This window comes from Castanea sativa, chromosome 12 (genome assembly GCF_040712315.1).
Source record: "Castanea sativa cultivar Marrone di Chiusa Pesio chromosome 12, ASM4071231v1".
Classification (NCBI taxonomy): domain Eukaryota; kingdom Viridiplantae; phylum Streptophyta; class Magnoliopsida; order Fagales; family Fagaceae; genus Castanea; species Castanea sativa.
The window spans coordinates 27,730,408-27,754,180 of NC_134024.1; the positions used below are offsets into that span (position 1 = coordinate 27,730,408).

General features: G+C 33.4%; 2 protein-coding genes across 3 annotated transcripts; one reads left to right on the plus strand and one right to left on the minus strand.

Moving 5' to 3' along the window:
• Positions 1-391: 391 nt before the first annotated feature.
• LOC142619528 (NAD kinase 2, chloroplastic) lies at positions 392-8,641 on the plus strand. Of its 2 annotated transcripts, none has more exons than XM_075792658.1 (8): positions 392-769; positions 1,432-3,393; positions 3,930-4,051; positions 4,155-4,296; positions 4,396-4,620; positions 4,868-4,942; positions 6,025-6,126; positions 8,218-8,641. In XM_075792658.1, the coding sequence occupies exons 1-8, from the start codon at positions 497-499 to the stop codon at positions 8,419-8,421; spliced, it is 3,105 nt and encodes a 1,034-aa protein (XP_075648773.1). In that variant the 5' UTR covers positions 392-496; the 3' UTR covers positions 8,422-8,641. The 2 variants fall into 2 exon arrangements, 1 of the variants encoding a protein (XP_075648773.1); XR_012841505.1 differs by having other exon boundaries at positions 420-769; positions 4,396-4,625.
• Positions 8,642-9,800: 1,159 nt separating this feature from the next.
• On the minus strand, positions 9,801-11,835 carry LOC142621220 (1-aminocyclopropane-1-carboxylate oxidase 5). The gene is made up of 3 exons (XM_075794538.1): positions 11,657-11,835; positions 11,254-11,477; positions 9,801-10,681 (listed from the first exon to the last, which is right to left on the minus strand). The coding sequence occupies exons 1-3, from the start codon at positions 11,756-11,758 to the stop codon at positions 10,087-10,089; spliced, it is 921 nt and encodes a 306-aa protein (XP_075650653.1). The 5' UTR covers positions 11,759-11,835; the 3' UTR covers positions 9,801-10,086.
• Between the last annotated feature and the right edge of the window lie 11,938 nt (positions 11,836-23,773).

Consider the following 23,773-nt stretch of genomic DNA (forward strand, 5'->3'; position numbering starts at 1 on the left):
ACTATCATAAATCATAATTCAACATTTTAATATTTAAGATAAAATGAGCAAAATTTCGACATAAAATGATTTTTGGACAAGTGGCACTGAGTCTATGAACATTTTAAAAGAAAGAAAAAGAAAAAGAAAAAAACCCAAAGAATTGTCCTGGCCACCTAGCCGAAGTGGATCAGCAAGCCACAGTTCACCCAAAATGACCATAGTAATAGGATATATATCTCCTGAATCCAAAAAAACATCACATCAAGAATCTTTCTCAATCTGAATGCCAAACTAACTCACATCACAAGAATGAGAGATTGAAACTGAAACAGAACAAAACTAAATGATTGTCCTACTCCTATCCAAATCCAACACTACTACAATTTCCAACCTCTAACCACATTATCCTCAAACACAGACACACTGCTATTTTCTCATCTCTCCAAAAAAAAAAAAAAAAAAAAAAACTCTTTTTTTTATTTTTTATATATTTTTTTGCTTTGATTCCACACATATGGTGGCATGTTGCTATTTGTGCCGAGTGGCCATCGCCGTCGTCGACAAGAACATCTCTGCTCCGGCCACCGGAATGTCATCATCGTCGTCAGCTATAGTTTCTTCTCAGTTTTGGGTCTCTAACTCTAAGCCATCTCAGTTCTGGGGTGGTGGTGGTAGTACCAAGCTTGAGTCGCAGAGTAAGAAGGATCGCTTGAAGAGAAAGCTTAAGTTAGTGGTCACTGCGGAGCTCTCCAAGTCTTCCTCCCTCAGTTTCGGGTTGGACTCTCAGGTCACGTGCTCTCACTGCAACTCTTTCAACTTATTTTTTTTTTTGCTTAATTGAGGTAATGGGTGTTTGATTAAATGACCGAGAGAGCTGAAGATAATGTTTCTTGGAGAGATTTAGTTGGTTGGAGATGCGGGTTGTGTGTGGATTTTGTGAAATCGTAATGGGTTTGATCATGTTTTTTGTTTTGGTTGTTGTGGGCGGAGAAACCGTAGGCTGATTGGTAACATATTACATTTTGATTGGGATTTGTTTGAATGAGAAAACCCATTTGTAATGGGGACTTAAATGCATTAAGGGTGCTTTGATTAATTGTCTTGCATCGTTTATTGTGGTTATATTTTAGCTAATGTTCTGAATTTAAATGTTTGAAAGCCTAAAATGAGTTATTCCACCCCTTTAGTTTGCTATGAATTATGTCCTCAAAACTATCGATAGTGGGCCTCTAAATCTGATATTAACACATTCTCCTCTATTTTTGCAAGATTGTTTGCTATGATGCATCTTTGTGTTATAATACTGTTGTTGGTCTTTTGCACTGATTTCCTTCCTTTTCTTAATAGTATACTTGAGCACCCACTTTCTTGGATGTATCTAGTGGAGATTCAATGAATTGATGGTCTGTAAAATAAGTTAGACTGACACTGCTTTATTTGGATGTGAAGACCTTGCAGTCTTATGACTCGTCACCGGTGCCTTGGGTTGGTCCAGTTCCTGGGGATATTGCAGAGGTTGAGGCATATTGTAGAATCTTTAGAACGGCTGAACGGCTTCATGCTGCACTAATGGACACATTATGCAATCCATTGACTGGTGAATGTAGTGTTTCATATGACTTCACATCCGACGAAAAACCACTATTGGAAGATAAACTAGTCTCTGTCCTTGGCTGCATGGTATCCCTCCTTAACAAAGGAAGAGCTGACGTCCTTTCTGGAAGATCCTCAATCCAAAATTCATTTCGGATTGGAGATGTAAGCTCGGAGGATAAGCTTCCTCCACTTGCCATTTACAGGAGTGAGATGAAAAGGTGTTGTGAGAGCTTCCATGTCGCTCTTGAAAACTATTTGATGCCTGATGATAATCGAAGCTTGGATGTATGGAGGAAACTTCAGAGACTGAAGAATGTATGCTATGATTCTGGTTTTTCTCGTCAGGAGGATTATCCATGCCATGCACTGTTTGCGAATTGGAAGCCCATTTATTTTTCGACTTCTAAAGAAGACTCAGAGCCCAAAGATTCTGAGGTAGCTTTTTGGATGGGTGGTCAGGTGACAGAAGAAGGTCTGAAGTGGTTGGTGAATAAAGGGTATAAGACTATTGTAGATCTTAGAGCAGAGACTGTAAAGGATAACTTTTACCAAGCAGCCATAGATGATGCTATTTTGTCTCAGAAAGTTGAACTGGTCAAAATTCCTGTTGAAGTTGGGACCGCACCTACGATGGAGCAGGTTGAGAAGTTTGCATCTTTAGTTTCAGATTGCAGCAAAAAGCCCATATATCTTCACAGTAGGGAAGGAGTGCAGAGAACTTCTGCCATGGTCTCCAGGTGGAGGCAGTACATGACTCGTTCTGCATCACATGTTGTCTCTAGTCGGTCAGTTGCTTCCAATGATATGTTATTACGTGATGCAAATGAAATGGGAAAACTTCAGGAGTCTTCCCTTTTTGAAGAAAACTCCCTTCTTAAAAGGGAGAACATGTCAATTCAAGAGTCTTTGGGTACATATCATGTTTCAAATGGAGTACCCTACGAAAAAGTCTCTCCCTTCAAAGTTAAGGAACCTGAAAGCAGTAATGGGGCCTACAATGGCCATATTTCTCCCCAAGGTCTGACATCAGTAGAATTAGCTGATAATGGAGTAGGATCTGATGCAAACTTCAGCAGGGAAACTGACCCTCTGAAGGCTCAGGTTCCTCCATGCAGTGTCTTCTCCAAAAAAGAAATGTCTAAATTTTTTAGGAGTAGAAAGATCTCCCCTCCTACTTATTTTAATTATCAATTGAAAAGGTTTGAAATGCTGCCAGTTTCAAGAGAGGTGTGTATTGGGACAATGTGGAAAGGTGCTACGGTTGCTACAAATACTGTACCAGTGACTCTGGAGTCAGGAAGTTCCAATGGTTCACTTAATGGAAAAAATTTATATCCAGAACCCCAAAAATCACCTGCTGACAATGGGAAGTATTTGATTGGTGATATTTTGGTTGCCACTGGTCCAGTTATGAATGGACTGGGCAAAGGGGAAAGGTCTTCTTTGATGAAAGAAAATATCTCTACGATTGTGACTAATAACTTTGATGAGCATGTAACATCCAAATCTGTACTGAAGGATCATAAGATCAATGGTGGAGCTGCCTTAGTTTCAGCCAGTGATGACCTGGCTACGATTGGAGGTGATATGTGCGCTTCTGCAACTGGTGTTGTAAGGGTGCAGTCAAGAAGGAAAGCAGAAATGTTTTTAGTTCGAACAGATGGATTTTCTTGTACCAGAGAAAAGGTGACAGAATCCTCCTTAGCCTTCACTCATCCTAGTACCCAGCAGCAGATGCTTATGTGGAAATCGATACCAAAGACTGTATTGTTGTTAAAGAAACTGGGGCAAGAGCTCATGGAACAAGCTAAAGAGGTACCATCAGAAATATCTTGTTAGTAAATTCCTAAAATTTAATATCTGGGAAATCAATTGGTTTACTAACAAAATATGGTTTCTGCTCCTTTTTTAATTTTTCTTTCCTTATCATGTTTGTAGCTTGTTGATAATTTGCCTTGAAAAAATATTTATTTTTGGTGTAATAAGTTTTTTTTTTTGGACTGTGACTTATAGCTTCCAGTCCCAAATAAAGATATATGATATATCTAAGACAACACAGACAATAGGGTTGTGGCTGCTTTATCATGTTATTGAAAATTGAGCAGTAAATATGTCTTTATTTGTGAACTTTAAAGAGATGAGTAATCAGAACATGTTCTTAGTAGAATTTGTCTCAGGTAAGGGATGTCTTGCCTAGCAGTCTTGTATTCAAGAGGATACCCTGTTATCCTATTCTGTGGTATAATGAAGGATCTCTGTCAATCAATAAAAAAGGTCATGCGTACTTTTAGAGTTACTTATTTAATTTTTGCATAGCTATTGTTAACTGCATTTATTGCATGGAATTTCAGGTTGCCTCTTTTCTGTATTATGAAGAGAAAATGAATGTTCTTGTGGAACCTGATGTGCATGACATATTTGCTAGAATCCCAGGGTTTGGATTTATTCAGACTTTTTATAGTCAAGACACCAGGTAGTGGAACTCCTTGGCTTAAGAGCAACAACATTGAAATAGTTGTTAATATTCCTATACTTCATTGAGAATTTTGTTGACCTGTTGGATGTCCTTGATGCAGTGATCTACATGAAAGGGTTGATTTTGTGGCTTGCTTGGGGGGAGATGGGGTTATACTACATGCGTCAAATTCATTTAGAGATGCTGTGCCCCCTGTTGTATCATTTAATCTTGGATCTCTTGGATTTCTGACTTCCCATACTGTAAGCTTCTTAACTCAGCCTTTGTCTTTTGTTATTGTCTTAATTATTTTTTCATGAATAGCCATTTGTTTGACTCCTTTTATATTTCTTTTGATGTAGTTTGATGACTATAAACAAGACTTAAGACAAGTCATCCATGGAAATAACACTGTGGATGGTGTCTATATAACTCTTAGAATGCGCCTTCGATGTGAAATTTTTCGAAATGGTAAAGCAATGCCTGGGAAAGTATTTGATGTCCTAAATGAGGTCGTTGTTGATCGGGGTTCTAATCCATACCTCTCTAAAATTGAATGCTATGAACATGACAGGCTCATAACCAAGGTGAGGTTAGTGAATTCATTTCGTTAATACAAGAAAAATGGGAAACCTATTTGAAAATTTCATGTTAACTATTATGTGGGCTGAGGAGTTGTTATTTGCCCTCTCCAATCACAAGAAGTCCAACATTTATATAATCTAAAGCAATAGCTACCATTTAAGCTACATCTCATGTCTAAACTTTGATGTAGTTAGAAAAGATAAGTTTATGACATTGCCATGCTTTTAGTAATGAGTACCATTTCTTTAGGTGCAAGGTGATGGAGTCATTGTAGCCACACCAACAGGAAGTACTGCTTACTCTACAGCTGCAGGAGGTTCCATGGTAAGCTTTTCTTTGTATTCAAGTAATGGTTATATAACTTTTGGTTCTAGGATATGTATTATTTGTAGGGCATGGTTTTTTTAGCTCAAATTAAATGTGAGCTTTCAGAAATGATTATTATTTAAAAAAAAAAAAAAAATTTAAAACAGCCTTTTTTTGGCATGAAGATAAGAGGATCAAAACAACCATTTTTGGTAAAAACAACTACCAACATTGTGTTGGAATGTTGTTGCCTAGGTTAAATACAAAGGACACCATTTTTCATCTGGGAGCCATCTATTTACTTTATTGGCAACTAGAAATGTGCTATAAATATGAAAATCTCACTCTCCTCTCTTTAAGGACTATGCTAGAATTGGGAGCTTTGTATTTGATAATGAGATTGATGCAGTGTAGGAATGACAGGCTTGGCTTAAGCTTGCTTTTAAATTTGGTGTCTATGAATTATAATGATCATATGTCTTGGATGCATCAAAGACATCTGACCATTATTGGAACTCTAATGAGTTAATCGTTACATGAAGAAAATCCCTTCATCTTTTTGTATTAGCTTAGTAGATAATATCTCTTCTTGGGGGATCACAGTGTTTTTGTGTACAAGGAAGCAGAAAAAGTCTAAAACTGAATTAAGCATAACAGACATCAGAATATTTGATATTTTAGAAACTAACGTTGTTCAACACAGTTGCTGTTATGTCCTCTGCTGGCACATAACGTGTTAAGTTTTCTGACTTTACATGTTGGATGTATAATCTGCTGCGCTTGTTTATTTATTAGTTTATTAAAATGAACTTTTCTTAAAATCCTTCATTTAATGGTCTCGAGTTCTCTTCAAAGTAGAAGGAAGAAAAGATCTCCCTACAGCAGATTACTCCATTAAATAGTCTAATTCTAATTATGACTTAGGTATTGCAATGCAAGAATCACAATATTCGTGTCTATCAAATCAGTGCTCTTATTTTCAAACTCATTGACCCAAAATATATAAATTCAATTCTGCAATCCAAAATATCATCATTTGTTGCTGTTTGCTGTTGCTCTTTATTACAACTATTAAGGCCATTATTGAAATCTAAATGCAGGTGCATCCAAATGTTCCTTGCATGCTGTTTACACCAATCTGCCCCCACTCCCTCTCATTTAGACCGGTTATACTTCCGGATTCGGCAAGGTTGGAGATGAAGGTGATGTTATTAATAATCTAGTGACCAGTTATTATTAAATCTGTAGCTTTAGCTCACATTCTGGTAGATATGCTATTATTTTTTCTTGGAAGAAATTTTGGTTTTAGCCTGTATATTGTCTTGATTTTGCCACCTATAGCTCTTATACTGTACAAAAAAGGATACTGCCAGGCCATCTACATCGTCAGATTCGTTAGCTTTTATTGATGATATTAATTTGAGATGACAATTCTGTATTTTTTTTTATAATATTCTTTTCCCCCTTTTGGGTGTTCCCTTGTGTACTTCCCATGCACTTGGGTTGCATCCCTTCGGCATTTTTGAATTATATTACCTATATTAAAAAAAAGGGTGCTGGTTTGGTTGGACTGACTTGTATCTGAGAGAGCATAGTGCACTTTAGGTGCCAAGTGACAAAGTCTCTTCTTTCATTTTGGTTTTTTCACTTTTTGGAATTAGAGGAAAAATTCTTCAGTCTTCATGTGAAGTGTACATACAAGGCTGACATTTGAATTGGAAATCAACATCGTATCATGGTGGTTCCCAACTCATAGAGGGAGCTGCTCTATATCTATTAACAGAGAATCACCATATGTAGAAGAAGCAGAAGGAATATATAATTTTTACTTTGTTCACTATTTAGTTATTGCTGTTCTTAAGGCATGTTGACAAAGCTATGCTAAATGGCTTTGAGTGTGGGTTTTAGGAATTGTCTTGGAGTCGCATTTTTCAAATGCGAATGCTCACTCAACATGCCAGCATGTATTTGAAGGGCCTGATATTGTGTAATCTCTGGAGCAATAGGATTCTAATGTCCTTTTATTTCCATATTCAACCACATATCAGGAATCAGTTGTGTTAGGAGTGCTGTGTTTCTTTGACTTGTAGACTTATATTATTTTGATTAGTGTGCGGTCAAAGCTCTACAATGTTCATATATGTTGATATATAAGGGTAAAACTTAGCTACAATTTCTTAGGTGCAGCACTGTTTGTGCTTTATTGGGGAATCTAATGTATTGCATCTGAAGAACTGTAATCAAGTATTGCCCTTGACATAATTATGAACACAATCATAAACATAATGATAAAGATAATTTAAAAACTCAACTTGGTGGGTGGAGTTTTCTAAGGTAGATATAAGGTTTTCTTTGATGGTCCTAGTCTGCCTGGCCTGCTGGCCAGCTCTGAATAATTAATGGGTGGGCTGCTGGGTGAGACAGAATATGCTGGCACTACTGATGAAACCAAGCCTAGTTCTCGCTGATAGACACTAGTAGCTTGCCTCCACTCTTGCAATTGGGTCATTGCGATTACGGGTTGGCAGCTACCATGATCATAGCTGTCCCAGCTAGAATTGAAATCCTTAATTGGATTACTACCATGTACTTTCCTAATATGCATCCCATCAACTATCGTGGGAATTCCTCTTTTAGGTGTGGCTACTAACAATAAAATCTATCCTACTGTTAGTCAATTAACAGATTTGGTTTTTTTTTTTTTTTTTTTAATTTTTATTTTTATATCTAAATCCTAGGAATTTCATGAAAATATGTTCTTATTAGTTATTTTCATTGTCTGTTGAGATATACATTAGCTAAATTGAAACAGATTACAGTGATTTGAGGCTTTTTTTGGCTGTGGATTGGTAAGAGTTTTGCATTGAGGGTGCAAAATGTGTTTGTGATTTGTTTGTCTCGTTTATCAAAAATGAACTAAACCTCGAGACGTGGCCTAATGAACTGTAAGAATTAAGAATTAAATAATTTTTTTCATAAGTAGGAACTCAAGTACATGGGAGAGTGGTCCAAAGCATTCTATGAGCTTTTGTTACCTGTATTCATATCAATGCAATGGTTGGATTTCATCTTTTATAAATCCCTATCATCTTTCTTCAATGGTATCCGGAAAAAAGTACCATTGCCGTGCCAAATTCTCTCGTTCTATGATATTTGTCATGTTTCAAGCATTTTGTGATCACATGAGAAGTAAAATGTTGTTTTGTATCTTGTCACTATGAAAGTCTGGCTTATTGATCATAGTTTTGGCCATTGTATTTTTGTTAGGAGTTTAACATTGTTGTATTTGACAGATTCCAGAAGATGCTAGAAGCAACGCATGGGTTTCTTTTGATGGGAAGAGAAGGCAGCAACTCTCACGAGGAGATTCTGTACGAATATCTATGAGCCAGCACCCACTTCCAACAGTTAACAAGTCTGACCAGACAGGTGATTGGTTTCACAGCTTGATTCGCTGCCTAAATTGGAATGAAAGGCTAGATCAAAAGGCCCTTTGAAGCCTCTTTCTGTCTCAGATTGAAGTTTGTGCAAAACTACTGTACATATTGTAAACTTAGATCAAAGAATATTTGACTTTACAAAGAGTAAATAATACGATTCATTCCCACATTGGCTTCCATGTGAATCCTATTTTTTTTTTTCTTCATTTCAATATGACAAAATGTACTTGTATAGTGTCATCTATTACACAGCAATAAAGATTTAATCTTGTAGATCCATCGATGAATCTGAAAGTTGATTGATGTTTGTTTGACTTCCTGTATTCTTTCTTATTTATTTTCTCTTTGTGATATATTAGTTGAATTTCTTGTGAAAACGTCTCATTGAAATAATACTAGAATATCTATGGAATAGGACACGTCATGAGAAATAATTTTCATACTGATATTTTCTTGGGAGTCAATTTAATGTTGATCACTACTGCCATTATTATTTCTAAGACATCTTATTCTAGTACTTGCTAACTGCTTAATTTATATGGTGATAGGTGTAGTTCTCTCTCTCTCTCTCTCTCTCTCTCTCCTATCATTGAGTGGAATTTCTTTTGCCCTTTAGATTTCCAATTCAAACAGATTTCATCAGATTATCAAATCCAATTTTTATGCAAACACAACAGTTGACTTATTTTGTATTCTTAACTTTACTATTTCACTAATGATTGTTATTTTTGTAAAATTTTGCTGAGGTCCAAGTTGAGCTATTGGAAGAAAATCGAGTGGTTGAATTTAACAATATCTTCCAAAAAAGACACCAATTGAGTCTACCAGTTTCAATAACTCAACAGCAAATTATGGAATGTTTCAACCATAAACATAATGAAAAGAACTGTACGTGGGACCACCTTTAACTTTATTATTAATAATGAACCCCACTTATTAAATTTCTTGTCGTCAAATAGAAGATTTATTTATACAAAATACCAATTGATGTCTTGAACCTAATAATAAATAACAATCATCAAGACCACTTTTTATTTTTATTATTAATGAAGAGCTCAACTTATTAAGTTTCTAGTCGTCAAATAAGAGATCTATTTATACAAAAAATCAATTAATGTCTTAGATTTAATAATAAATAACAATCATCAGGACCACTTTTTATTTTTATTATTAATGAAGAGCTCAGCTTATTAAGTTTCTTGTCAGTAGATAAGAGATATGTCAATAACAAAAACCAATTGAGGTCCTAAACTTGATAATGAAGAACAATCATTATAGAGTGGATGCCATATGTTAAAATTTTATTGTATTTATATATAAAAAAAAGAATGAAGAAAAAACGAAAAGTATCTTAAGATGATTATATAAGAATTCCATTGACACCTAGCAAGGAAATGAAAACCTTACAATTTGTGAACAATATTCAAAAAGTACCATTTATATAATCTATTGCACAAACCAAACCTTTAGTAGGTATATTAATTTTTTTTTGTTGAGAAAATTAGTAGGTGCATTAAAGAAACCCATAAGTGCATAACAAGATAGAAAAACAGCAATCTAAAACACACACACAAACACTAATACCCACTTCAACTTTCTTTCCTCCCCTACATGAAGTTAAGAGTAAGACAAGCCAGGGGTATCCTTTGCCATTAGGACAATCTTTATCACAGAAGGAAAAACCAAACTTGTAATCTCCTAAATATTTGAAGTTTAACCTTCTTACATGGCTCTCACAGCCTGGAACCTTGGTTCCTTTGGGAGGAACTTCTGCTCAGCATAAACAGACATGTAGTCTCCAAACACAAACTTGGGGTAAACTTGATCCACCTCTTCCTTAACATTCTCCACTAGCTGTGGTGCAGGGGATATCGTGGCCTTAAGTGAGGGATTGTAAAATGAAGCAATTGATCTCCTGTTCCCTTCTGGAGCAGCCAAAACCCGGTGCCAGACACTCTTATATCGGCCATTGCTTAAGACCTCAACCTGATCTCCAGTGTTGATGACGATGGAGTTTGGTAGTGGCTGGACATCGATCCATTTCCCATCTTTGAGGATTTGAAGACCACCCACCACATCGTCTTGGTAAAGTAAGATGACACCGCCGGCATCAGTGTGAGCTCGGAGACCATTCACCAGCTCCGGATGGGAACATGGGGGGTAGTGGCTCACCTTAGTACCAAAGAAGGCATCATCTCCTTCCCCATCAAATGCCTTCTTAATGTATCCCTTTGGTAAGCCCAAATTCTCATCCATCACTTCCATGACCTTTGCGGCCAATTTCTTCAATTCTGACCGGTATTCAGCCATGGTTTCCCTGTAACATCACAAGCCAAACGATATCAGAATCCACATATTCAAGGACTAGGAATTTCTAACTAGTTTAATGAACCTTGGTAAGTTTTTAGGTCATCTGCATGCTTTTGGCTAGAAGTTGAACTTATCAATAATGTTCCATCATTTTGAGTATTAATGTTATAAACGTACAAGTTTAAAAGAGAAAGCATAAAGCATGGACTGTATTTGTACCCAAAGGATCAGAAATCGATTTGAAAGTTGAGAACCACATGGTGACATGAGAGGATATCCAGAAATCCAAAAAAGAAATTACAAAGGAAGTTGGAAATCCTAGAATGAGTCTAGTGACAAAATGAAACATTTTGTTGCTTCAAATCCATTAATGTGTTCAGGTTGGTATATATTACTTATAGTTGTTTGTTTGTACATTATTGGATTCTCATTGTACTATATTCTTTGCTCTTTCCAATTTGCCAGCAACCAAAGTAGAGTTCTAGTAACTAGCACAGAACTCAGCCTCTTTAGTAAAGCCTGAACAAATTTCAGCATAGTGATCACTATAGGAAATTAATGTATATATGCAATGCTTACTTGAATCCTGGGGTTTGAGCTGGCCACTCGTTATCGTCTAAGAGAGTAACGACATCCTCCCAGTCCACATTCTCCAACTTGCCGCTCTTGGTTTCCGCCAATTCATTCAACTTCTTCACTAGTGTTGAGTTCTTGAAATTTTCTTCTCTTTCAAGCTTAAACCACTCGGAGCTGACCTTCTTCACCCTTTCAAGGAGCTCCTCCGAAATCCCATGGTTCACCAGCTGTAACATTAATGCAACCATAAATATTCTTGTGCGCATAATCATACATTAATTAACTAAAATAAAATATAGACAAGGGATAGAATGGTGATGGGAATTGGAAACTCATTTCCACCATTCTTAGACACCCTTTTGTATGTAATCGACTTTGGATATTGCTAAGGAAGTGAGAGAAGTACCTGGAAGAATCCCCATTCCTCACATCCATTAGCAATTTGAGCCAATGTCTCGGCCCTCTTCTTGCCATTGAGCTTTGAGAAATCAATCACAGGGATCGCCATTGAAACAAAACAAGAGGCAAAGATGGAGATATACAGAGAGAGAAAGAGAGCTGTTTGTTGAAGTGTTTGTGCTTAGCTTAGTTTGTTATGTTGTGGTTTGGAAGAGGGGATCCTCTAGCCTATTTATAGTAAAGCTTCCCGCCATCTCGGATGTCAAACTCTTAATATTTAATTTAGTCCGTTTTGTTTTGTTTCCTTTTCTATCAAGGAGCCGTTCGGGAAGGTATGGGACGGTGACATTAATAAATACTAACATAAATATATATACAAGGTCAATGCTTTTTTGAGGTACTACTGCTAATCCACAACACAAGCATACCCTTTTAGGTGATGCATCTCATAGTCCTTAATTATATTCATTAATTGCATAATCAAGCCACTTTGATTAACTGCCTCATGGAGAACATGGGTCATCAAAATTAATGAAAGATGGCTTCCCTTCTATAATAGGGTATTAATTATCTCATATATTTGTAGTATGCATAATCTATTTTATAATATGTAGTGAGTCTCATAACTGTGTGAATTTATATATTGTGAAAGAAATAATGTATATATCGATGATATGAGATACCTTATTTTAAAAATAGGATAGCTACATCCATTGGATTTGAGCCTTAGCATTAACACAAGTCAATATTTCTCTAGGTATACCTCTTCCACGTAGTAACATTGCCAACAATTAATAATCAATAAATATTTGCATAAAACAAATGGCTTGATGTAATCTGCCCGATAAAAGAGTCTAACTTTATGGCAGGTTACAAGATGCTGCACCATACATGTGAAATGTATCATTTCTCTTGCCCATTATTATCACCTTGTTTAAATTTTTTAAAATATAGTTTTACTTATAATTCAAATCTCTACCGACTAATGTTCAACATGTAATTCCCCCCTTTTGACTTTTACACATGGAAATGCTTCTGATGACAAGTACTTCAAACAATAAACTAATATTACTGATTTGTAGCCATAGTTTAAGGGCTAAGGAAGGCAGGTGAAGACTTTTATAAACAAAGCTATCATCAATCCCTAATTTAATACGTTGTCAACTTCATTGTATGAAATATATAAGAATATAATAGTTCTATTTTTTGTTTTAAAAAAATTGTGGAATAAAGTGAATTTTTTAGTGGAAAAATTATCTGTAACTTTCACCAGCTATGTTGTATATATGTACACGTGGTGTATCGTTGGCCATCTGATTTTATTCTGATTGTCCGAATGTTAGGGCACAATTCCAAGTTAACAGAGGAGATCATGAACTTGTTTAGAAAAATTAATGAATTCATTGCTGTACTTGTGGTACTTCAAAGTTTTAACTTCAAAACCCAAATGATTTTTTCAAACTCGATATTTTTTTTGGTCGGGGAAAACCATAGTTGAATATTGCATTAGTGGCTAGCTAGGTGTGACGTCCTCATTAATCCTATTGTATACTTCATTGGTGTAACTTGCGCCACGTTGCATGGTTGATGTCATAACAATGTTTCCTAAATTATGGCTCTAATATACTAATACTTAGGTTGGATTGATATAATTATCAGGTAGGGTTGTAAATGAGTTTAGATTAGTTCATATGATTTTGTTCGAATACGAGCCAAATTTGCATTCAAGGTCTTCTCAAAAGGAAGAAATTTTTTTTTTTTTTTGAATTCAAGGTTTTAAGCTAGGAAGCATGTACAGGTGTGGGTATGTGTTAACCCAACGACATAAGTAAATTTTTAAAAATTCTAACATGACATGACAGATACGACATCATTATAATACTCCAAATGAAATGTTCTTACTTTCTAAGTTTTAAGTAATATTTCGTTTGCATGGCTAATAAGGTAATTTTTTTTGGTCATAATGGAGGCAAAAATATAGGACTTTGGCTATCGTTAATATGAAGAAGGGTCTCTAGGTCATTTGCTACTAAAATAAGTCGTATGACACATTAATATTTTCCTTTTGGTCATGTCTTCGAGCAAATCTTTAACCAATCTAATTTGATCTGTAGTTGGCGCGTAATTGATTGGTATTTGAATATCAAACCTTTTGATTATCATTTGTTATCATAAACTTTTCAAAAGTTAATGCCATGATTTCTATTGTTTTATTAGAAAGATTAATTATGCTTTATGCCAAATAATTTGTTTCATGTTATAAGCTAATTCAAAGGAATTAATCATTTTGTCTTCAGAAGAAGATTTTTCATTTGTTTTTGTTATGAACCAAATATGATATGGTTGGAAGATTTTTTCCCCCCTAATTCTCCATCTTGTTGAACTTGTTAGAAGGTGAAATATTTTGATTATTAATTGAGATAAAATAATTTGGCTTGATGATGAACCAAATTATTCCATTAGCAAGATTAGACTGAATTCCTCTAATCATAATTTTCAAGGGAGTCACTAAAGTTTTTGTCTAAAACTTATATGTTCAAAATTGATTCATTTCTTGTCTGTGAGGCATTAAACAAATATATACTAATAAATTAATAATTAAATTATATTTGAAATTATTTTATTTTATTTTAATTAACTCATGAGTTAATTAAATAGAATGGTTTTTGTTTATAAACTTATAATATTAGATTGACCATTAATATTGCATTCTTAAAATTGTAAGTATATATTTTTACTGTTAAATGAGTTATTTATACTATCAAAAAATTATTAAAAATAATTTGATTTCTTACAAATTTAATCTCATGTCTATATAAGTATGCTTTTATATATACATGCAAATATATAAACATATAATACCATATAAACCCTTTTTAAAAAAAAAAGGTCATATGCACTTAAATTGAGTCTCATGTTTACCATATTGTTTACAAATACATTGTTGTATTTGAGCAATTGACTGTTTAATAGACGAGATAAATTAAACCTGAACTTGAGATTGATTAGTTTGCTAAATAAATAATAATTTTTCCAAACCAAACTTTTGACTATTCATAGATAATGCGGGTCATTTACAGCCTACATTGATCTAAGGCTTGAATTCATTATTTATACGTGAACTCTATCATATAGTGAAAGCAAGCTTTGGTTAATAAAATAAAATAGAAGTTTGAATAGCAGCTTTTGATTAGTAAAAGAATAATAATAATATATTAAAATGCAAACTTGATATAAAAAAAAATTGGCAGTTTGACAGTGAATGAAACACGTCAGTTGGATACAGAGAACCAAGGAAGCTTAAAAAAAAGAAAAAAGAAAATAGAAAAGAAAAAAAGGGAAAGGATGTGATATAAACTTAGGACATTTGTTAACTGTCATGCATGCGAGTGAAGCTATTTTTTTTTTTTTTTGTGTGCGGAGGATTTGACCTCTATTATCCGCGTCTCACAAGAACTTGTATTTGTAGAGTGACTATCACACTCAAGGTATGGTTGTATTTTAAAAAAATTTTAATATTATTTTTATAGAAAATATAAAAAATTATAAAAAAAACTTGTTACTATTAATTTTTTTTCCCCATAAAAAGTTTTAAAAAATACTTTCTAAACATCAATTAACTTCTCTCATTTTTAATAAACTTATGGTTGCAGAGAAGAAAGTGTAACTATCTCTCATTGGACTTATAGGTTCCAGTTAGCTTAACTGATAAAGTCTCTGATAATTAAATAAGAGATTTGAGGTTCAATCACTGCCTATACTAAAAACTGATTAATATTTTAATTTGATAATAAAAAGTTATCATTAAGAGTAGATGCTATAGATTGAAACTTAAAAAAAAAAAAAAAAAAACTCATTGGAACCATCTCCTCTATACATCTCCCCAAGCTCTTTCAATCCCTAGGCATTTTCATTTCCCAATATTAATTTGCCATCAATGATTGAGGCTCGATTTTTAAAGTAAGGTTTCTGTTTAAAATATTGACTAATTAATGACATTCAGAAAATAATAAAAAGAAAACAAAAGAGTACTAAATAATGACAATTAAGCAGAATCCAGCCAAATGTAAACGTTAGAGTAGAGTGGAAAGTCAAGAGAAGCAACCTTTTCTTTCTTACTCTTTTAATATATATTTTATTGAACTGTTAAATATAATGCCAAAGATTCTAACAAACTCCTTGACATGTTTCTCAAAAAAAGAAAAAGAAAAACTTTTTTTTGACATAACTAAATTAACACAGAGAACTAAATTGCTAAGACCCACATTCTGGAATATTTTTTCCCTTGGTGAAATAAATATTTTAACCATCAATTACATCTTCTCACTTTAATTTATTTATAAGTCAGTTTTCTAAAATTTTGTTAATCTCACTTATGTGCTTTAACTTTATCTGTTTTCAATCTTGTTCTTTTGTCTAGTTCTATACAATCTATTAGCTTAAATATTTTTCAATTTTCAAAACAATGTAGTTTTGGTGAATTTAATATTGCGAATTTGATGGAGGTGGACGGAAGGATTGTATTGGAAAAAATTGAATATTAAAAGATTGAAATGGAAAAAAAAAATCTTAAAGGATTAAATTGAAAACATGTCAAAAATTGAGGCTACAATTGGTAATTTAACCAAATATAATTTACATAAATTATGTTAATCTTCACCATTCTTGCATTATATAAATAAAAGTGAAATAAAAATACTTGAAATGAACGATTGTGAATTCTGATCAAAATGGGTACCATAGAAGAAGCTTCTTCTATATATTCCTATATATGATAAAAAAGAAGCTTCAATACACCAAAGTGTTTTGCTTTACTATGTGCCATTAAGTTGTTATGCCATGCAGTATATATATTTTATAAACCTTGCGAAAATGTTATCAAAGAGGGAAGTTATTATGTTATTAGCTGATGTAGTGATCAAGTGTAGAAGAGTGATTCAAAGTTTTTGATAAAAATGTTATGCGTCATGCCATATTGTAGAAAATCATCATCGTGGTTAGCTAGCCTAATATTGTCATATTCTATTGTAAACACTAAAGAGAAAGATTTGGTCTTCTAAAAAAAAAAAGAGAGAGAGAAAGATTTGCATGGGATTATTCTAATGGTTGATACAAGAAGAATATTTCAAATTTTAACGAATGGAACAAGTGCATAGTATAGTAAATCAACTTGGTGATTTTAAATCGTTTCAAAGGATGATTATCAAGGCCTTAATTAAAGGATCAAGAGTTGATACATGCATGCTATTAAACCCTAGGTTAAATAGCGTAAATTAACAATGTTCCACAGAAATGGTCAAAGATCAACTCAGCTTTTGTATTTGAGTTATTAAACATAACTTTGAGTTTTTCTTCAACATTAAAGCATAAATTAGTTTATACTTAATTTTATATTTTCATTTATAATTTTGTATGATAAGGCGAACTTATCCAGACACATGCCTCAACAACAAATGCGTGGTCTCATCATTAGTAAATTTTTGTTGCAAATGAAATGTAATCTCTTCTCCTAGTCTCCCACTTCCTTTCACCTTAATACCAATTTGCACTTCAAAGGAAAAAAAAAGAAAGAAAATCATGTATAGGGCAATCTTATCCTTTCAAATCTCTTTCATCATGTAAATTGAGCCCAATTTGTTACCATTTTTTACTAAACTAGTGTTATGGTCTACGTCTACCAAATGATGACAAGTCTAATAATTTAAAGGTCAAGCAATGATTTTGGCCTTTTATGTTAGTGTTCAATTTTGTTCGTAATATATGTATTGTTTCAATTTGGTTAAATGCTTCATTTATAGTACTTTTAAGTCTTATCCTATCTTACCATCACTATGCAAATTCCAATTGCTGATGTAACAACTATTTTCTATATAGGCATGTCTTTATCATGATGATGTTAATGACATTATAGTCTAACATGTTATATGTGTTTATGGTGATTATAATTTGTGAGAGGAACCCACTTTGAAAGTAGAAAAATGAAAGAAAGAATAAGAGATTTAGAATTGAAGAACACATGTTCCGAGAATTTCACTCAAGCGAAATTCATTCTGTGTTGGTGAATGACATTTGAAAGGGAGCTGGCGCACAATATAATTTTTGCTTAGGTCTAAGCCTAAAGTCAGCACTGCAAGCCATTCATATAGTAGTAATAATTAACAAACTAGGATAAGAGTAACATTGTGCCATTTTTGAAGTTGTAAGGACTTATTGACTGACTAAGCTATTTAAGAACTTTTCCAACCTGGTTGGACTACTTTTCTTAGCCCCTTCAATGTTCACGAATTTCCAATTTGTGACTGACTTTACCACAACAACTTGATTTCAGTAGTAGTTGGTGCAAAGTTCTTCTTAGTAATATGCTTCAACAATAATCTAGAAATAGCTCCGTAAAACAACCCAAAGCCTAAAGTGTCGCAGCAAATTTTCTCAATGTGTGTCTTCTCTCTTATGATGATAGCCACAAAATATAACTTTTATACCTTTGAAAACTTTAGTGTACGGATCCCAAGTGAGCTAGGTCATCATGGGCTGAAATTAAAAGTTACATAGTAGAATCCTGTCGCTCGTTCTGTTGAGAGGTATAGAGGCTAGAGTTGAGGTTCATCAAACCTCGATTGATTGAGTAGAGTCAAGCAGGAGTTGAGACCATTGGGCCTTCACTGTTTTGAGCAAAATCTTGAGTAGTTTAAGTTCTTGTGTTTTCAACATACTTTTTCAACCTTATTTTAGATACTAAAACTAAAACTCAAATATATCAAAGGTGTGTTTTGACTTGAATTTGCCAACTCAACAACATTTGAACTTAACAAACATTGTTAGGTTCTAAGATCTTTAGATTTAAATGTATTAGAATACTAATTTGTAATGTTGGCAAACCATGATCAAAACGTTTTAGTTTTGTTTAGACTGCTCAAAGTATGTGTCTTTTATGTAAAGTTAGAATTGAGTTGGTGCAGAATTTACTGTGCAATTCTGCCTGGCTCGATCAATTGATCGGAAATCAGACTCGACCGATCGAAAGTTGTGTAGATTATTTTTCTGCAGAATTTTCCAACTCAGCCCAAGTCCGTTTTACGTGTAGGGTTTTATGTTTTGCTCTAGGTATAAAAGGGAAAACCCTAACCACGTTTTCAGAGGTTGTTGATGCTGTGTGTGTGAATCTTCTGTGAGATATAAAGGTGTTTGCCTTCACTCATACTTAGGGTTATCAATGATCAAGATTATGTCAAGAACTTAATGATCATTCAGTTGCTGCATTAAGAGTTTAAAGATATACAAGCGGGAGTGCTTGTGCTTGCTGGGAATCCAAGAAAGAAGTAGTTCGTGGACTCGGAGCTATCACGTGGTCGTGGTAGTAAGTTTCCTATTTGAGGTAGTAATACGATGATAGTGGTCTAAGTCGCTATTGTGTAAACTTCAATTCTTTCATAGTGGATTCAGTTTTACCTTGAGGATAGCTAGGTTAAATCCTCCCCAAGTTTTTTACCGGTTTGGTTTTCCTGGATCGTCATATCATTGTGTTATTTATTTTTCCGCTGCTTTGCATGATATGATTTATATGTGTTAACCTAGATCTACGTAATTTATCTAAGTTAATCACTTGACTAAATAACTAGGTTAATTTGGTTATATTTAAGGGGTCTAAAAATGTACAAACATTATATTATAATATCGTTGAACCAAGGTTTGGGGGTTTTTTTTTTTAATTATAATTTGAAACTTAGATGGTGTCTCTTATTTTGACAGTTTTATTTCATTCAAAATTAGTAATATAGTTAGCCCAAAATATATGATAATGTAAGGTACCAACTTGGACGCCGTAATACGAGGTAACTTCTTTCAACTAACAACATAGAGTAATTTTTGCAAGCATGTTTCCTGTAAATTAAAAAGAAAAGCTTTGCCATGAAAGGGAACAAGAAAAATTGAATAGCCCAAGGCCTCAAAAATATAACTAGTCTTCTTTGGTGAAGGCAACGCGCTTCTCCATCGATAATGGTATACTTCCTAGGGAAGAGATGCACTATTCTTATTATTATTATAAGAGCCATATTAATGGGTTTTCCTTTCAAAGGATTTAGTGAGGTGCTTTAAGAGTATTGAATAGTCATCAATTGTTAGCAAATGAGTGCTCATCTTTAATCAATAATTTGGATTTGTTCAACAAAAAAGTACTACTTATAAAATTAATTAACTGAGATCCATATATAAGTTGTGCATGTTTGAAATTGATAATGAATGATGTATTTTTGTTTTAAAAATCAAGCATAGATTTGAGTTTTTCTTGGGAAAATAATAGGTAAAAAAAAGAACTTTATTTTATTTTATTTTTATAAAAAAAAACATTTATTACTTCTTAATAGGTGTCTTAAGGGACTTGCCAACAATTTTCTTATTATTTATGAGGCATCCATAATAGGACTTTTGATACATTCCCCCAAGACATTGTCCATAAAGGATAGCCTAGTGTTTCCTTTGGAAGAAGTGTTGCATGGTAGTTTATTATAGTGATTCCCTTCCTTTCATCCAAAGGAGTCTCTGTCTCTCTCTCTCTGTGTCACACACATGGTGCTGAGTAATAGTGACCCTCACACGTTACTCATAAGGGTGACATAAAGAAAAAATTGGTCTAGGGTGCCTGTACATAGATATGGTTTGTGGTCTTTGTCCTTCATTTTTTTTAAAACTAATCTCATCGAAATCATTGTTAATATTTTAATAATCACCTATAAAATAGTTAGCAAAAATAGTTTATTAGCTAGCAGAGTCATGGGCATGGTCGGCATAACCTATTTTCTAATTACTTTTTTTCTCAAATTTAGTGGGCATTCGGTTGATTAATTAATTAATTAATCACCGATTGGCTTTGGATTAATTAATTCATTCTTTAAGAGAAAATTTAATCATAAATGATTAAAATGGAAGCCCCTATGGGTCAATCGATGCAATGACCCAATCTTAGTAGTTTGACAATTTCAAAACTTGATTAAAAATTTAAAGCATCCTTGTTAGTTACATAACTACCTGCAACCGAATTTAACCATTCCGTAATGAGATTATTATATTCATATGCATGTCTTCCGACGGTGACCCTGTTCTTATTTTTATTGATAGCATAGAACACAATTAACTTTATATTTCTTTCTTCTCAAAAAATAAAAACTTAATATTTCTTTCTTCATGCAATGACGACTTTTCTAGAAGCTTTTTTTTTTTTTTTTTTTCCATTAGGAATTTTAGGAGAGCTTTTCATTAATATTCACAGGAGAAGGATTAACAAGGGCCTTAAGAGCAACAATTAAGGTGTGTTTAATGTTTCATTAAATGATATTTTTAAAAATTAAAGTCAAATTGTACCTATATATCAAGAAAAAGTAAGGAAGTCAATACCGTACTGGAAGCTGTACCGGATTAGCCACTGGTACGATATATTTTGGATACCGGTCACTACCGGCGTATTGTTTCGGGTTTACTGCTATTTTGTATATTTAATACACACACATACATAAAATCTCTATTTACACACACATACACACACAGACTCTCCAACTTTTAGTCTCATAATGACATTCCATTTCAACTATTGTATACTGATTGATACAGCAATCTAAAGATCAACTGAAGATTAAAATTAATGCATGTAAAACAGTTAAAAAAAGAAGAAAATGGAACTCCTAATTCAAATACCAAATCCAAATTAAGTAAAAGAATTGGAGAGATTAAAGGTTAGGTGAAATAATGAAATTATCTACAAAATACTTTCATTATTGATTATTTTAAAGACAAAAACTGCCACAATTACAAAAAAAAAAAAAAAAACATTTTGTGTTTCGGTTCGGTATGGCCAGTACGCAGTCAGTATGGCCAAAATTTGTCGGTATGGCCGATACGCGGCCGATGCAGCCGGTATTTTTTCCGGTATGAAATAGGAGGGTATCTGTACCGGTACACTAACCGGTACTGGCTGGTACGGTACAGTATCAATAACACTGAGAAAAAAGTGAAAAACACAAAAATGTAATAAATTTGTACATAAAAACAAATAAATCAATGACAAATGTATTTTTCTTTTTGAAAAGCATGTATTATAATTGTGAGAAAAGTTAACAGGTACAAAATACTTTCATTATTGATTATTTTAGAGACAAAAACTGCCACAATTACAAAAAAAAAAAAAAAACATTTTGTGTTTCGGTTCGGTATGGCCAGTACGCAGTCAGTATGGCCAAAATTTGTCGGTATGGCCGATACGCGGCCGATGCAGCCGGTATTTTTTCCGGTATGAAATAGGAGGGTATCTGTACCGGTACACTAACCGGTACTGGCTGGTACGGTACAGTACAATATCAATAACACTGAGAAAAAAGTGAAAAACACAAAAATGTAATAAATTTGTACATAAAAAATCAATGACAAATGTATTTTTCTTTTTGAAAAGCATGTATTATAATTGTGAGAAAAGTTAACAGGTACACTAAGAGTATTGACTTAGGATATATTTTTAGAAGCTTTTTATGAGAAAAGAAAAAACAATTAATTTTGTAAATCTTTGTTTTCTCTAATTTATATATTTTTTTATAGAATTTAATTTTAATCCTTAGTACACTCTTTAATAAGAAAAATAAATTTTTTTTTGTTGAGTTTTTACATTCTTGATGATAGTTTTTTATCATCAGACTAAGACACCAATCGGTTTTTGGTGTAGGTGGAGATTTATCTTAAATCTTTTATTTAACCATTAAAAGATTTTACCAGTTGAGCTAACTAGAACCTACCTAAATAAATAAATAAATAAACGTGTTTACAAAATGAAAGTTTTGGCCCTTCTTCATTATTATAAAATAATGGAGTTTTCATTACTTTTTTTGATCTCGACACTTTTTCCATGCACGTAGCGTTCATGAAGACCTAGTAAAACCTATAATGATTCAACAATGTTATCATAATATTAAAATCCAAAATAAACCTTTGATGGTGCGTAATTTTGTACTACCCAAAAAAGAAGAAGAGCGGAAATTGATACGTACGTACCATTATCATTAAGTTTTTTTAAATTTAAAATTTATTTTATAAGAAATGATAATAAACTTTATCTATTTGTTACTGATTCAATGTTAGATCTTATCAGAAAAATGAGCTATTATCTTAGGATTTATGTTGGGATTAAAGTAATACACCTTTACTATATATAACCCGTATTATAAATTATAAAGAGCTTATTAGAGCATATATAGAGAGTTTAATCTTAGGCTAATCATAGGCTAAACCTAGGATTTTCATTAATAGTGTAGAGATAAAGGGTCTAAAAAAAGATATTGGGCCGTGGGGCTGTGTTCGAGGACATTAAGTCGTCCGGAAACAGGTGGATATTAACAAGGACGTACAAATTAGTAAGCTATGGAAGAGGTCTGGTCATAAAGGATTGTGAGTGTAGTCCGAGAAGAAATACCTCCTCGGTTAAAGATTTGATCTTTCATAAAAAACAACACACCAGACAATCATACTGGTAAAGATAAGCATTAGAAGGGAATAAGACAAAGGAAATGTGGGAAGTATCTAGGAGAAATTTGCTACCATTGCATTAAATGCTCTGCAACTAACTCTCTGGTCGCATTAATGTGGAGATGATACTTGAGCGAAAACATGCAGCCTTACAGCTATCCACAAAGACTTCAGGAAGGTGCTAATGGGAGATGGATCAAGATCAGCAATTTGGTTTACACGTGGAGGGCTAAGATGAAGTAAAACAAGGGAATATAAAGAGGAGAAATCCCATTATAGGATGCATTGGATAATCTAGAGAGAAAAATCACTGTATACTCAAGAATTGTAATTATGTTTAAGATTGAGAGAAATATATAAGAACTACCATCCTCGGACTTTGCCGATGAGGATTTTCGTTGCATTACACTGTTTATTTATGCTTTCAAATATCATTTAGCCTACTGTGATTATTGTCTAATACCTTGAAGTTCAGTTTCTAGCTCACTTTCTACAAATTCATTATTTTGGGCTCTTTGGGTTTGAGTCCTTATCACTTTTGGACTTTTCAAGCAAAACGTGCCCTAACAAGTAGGATCAGTATTACTTTACTTGAACTAGACTAATTAAATGGGTTTAG

Coding starts and splice junctions, on each gene's coding strand:
- LOC142621220 (XM_075794538.1), bottom strand. CDS start 11,758: ATGGCGATCCCTGTGATTGATTTCTCAAAGCTCAATGGCAAGAAGAGG. Junction 11,478..11,656: donor AGGAATGGGGATTCTTCCAG/GTACTTCTCTCA, acceptor TTAATGTTACAG/CTGGTGAACCATGGGATTTC. Junction 10,682..11,253: donor GCTCAAACCCCAGGATTCAA/GTAAGCATTGCA, acceptor GTGATGTTACAG/GGAAACCATGGCTGAATACC.
- LOC142619528 (XM_075792658.1), top strand. CDS start 497: ATGGTGGCATGTTGCTATTTGTGCCGAGTGGCCATCGCCGTCGTCGAC. Junction 4,052..4,154: donor TTTTATAGTCAAGACACCAG/GTAGTGGAACTC, acceptor TCCTTGATGCAG/TGATCTACATGAAAGGGTTG. Junction 6,127..8,217: donor CGGCAAGGTTGGAGATGAAG/GTGATGTTATTA, acceptor TGTATTTGACAG/ATTCCAGAAGATGCTAGAAG.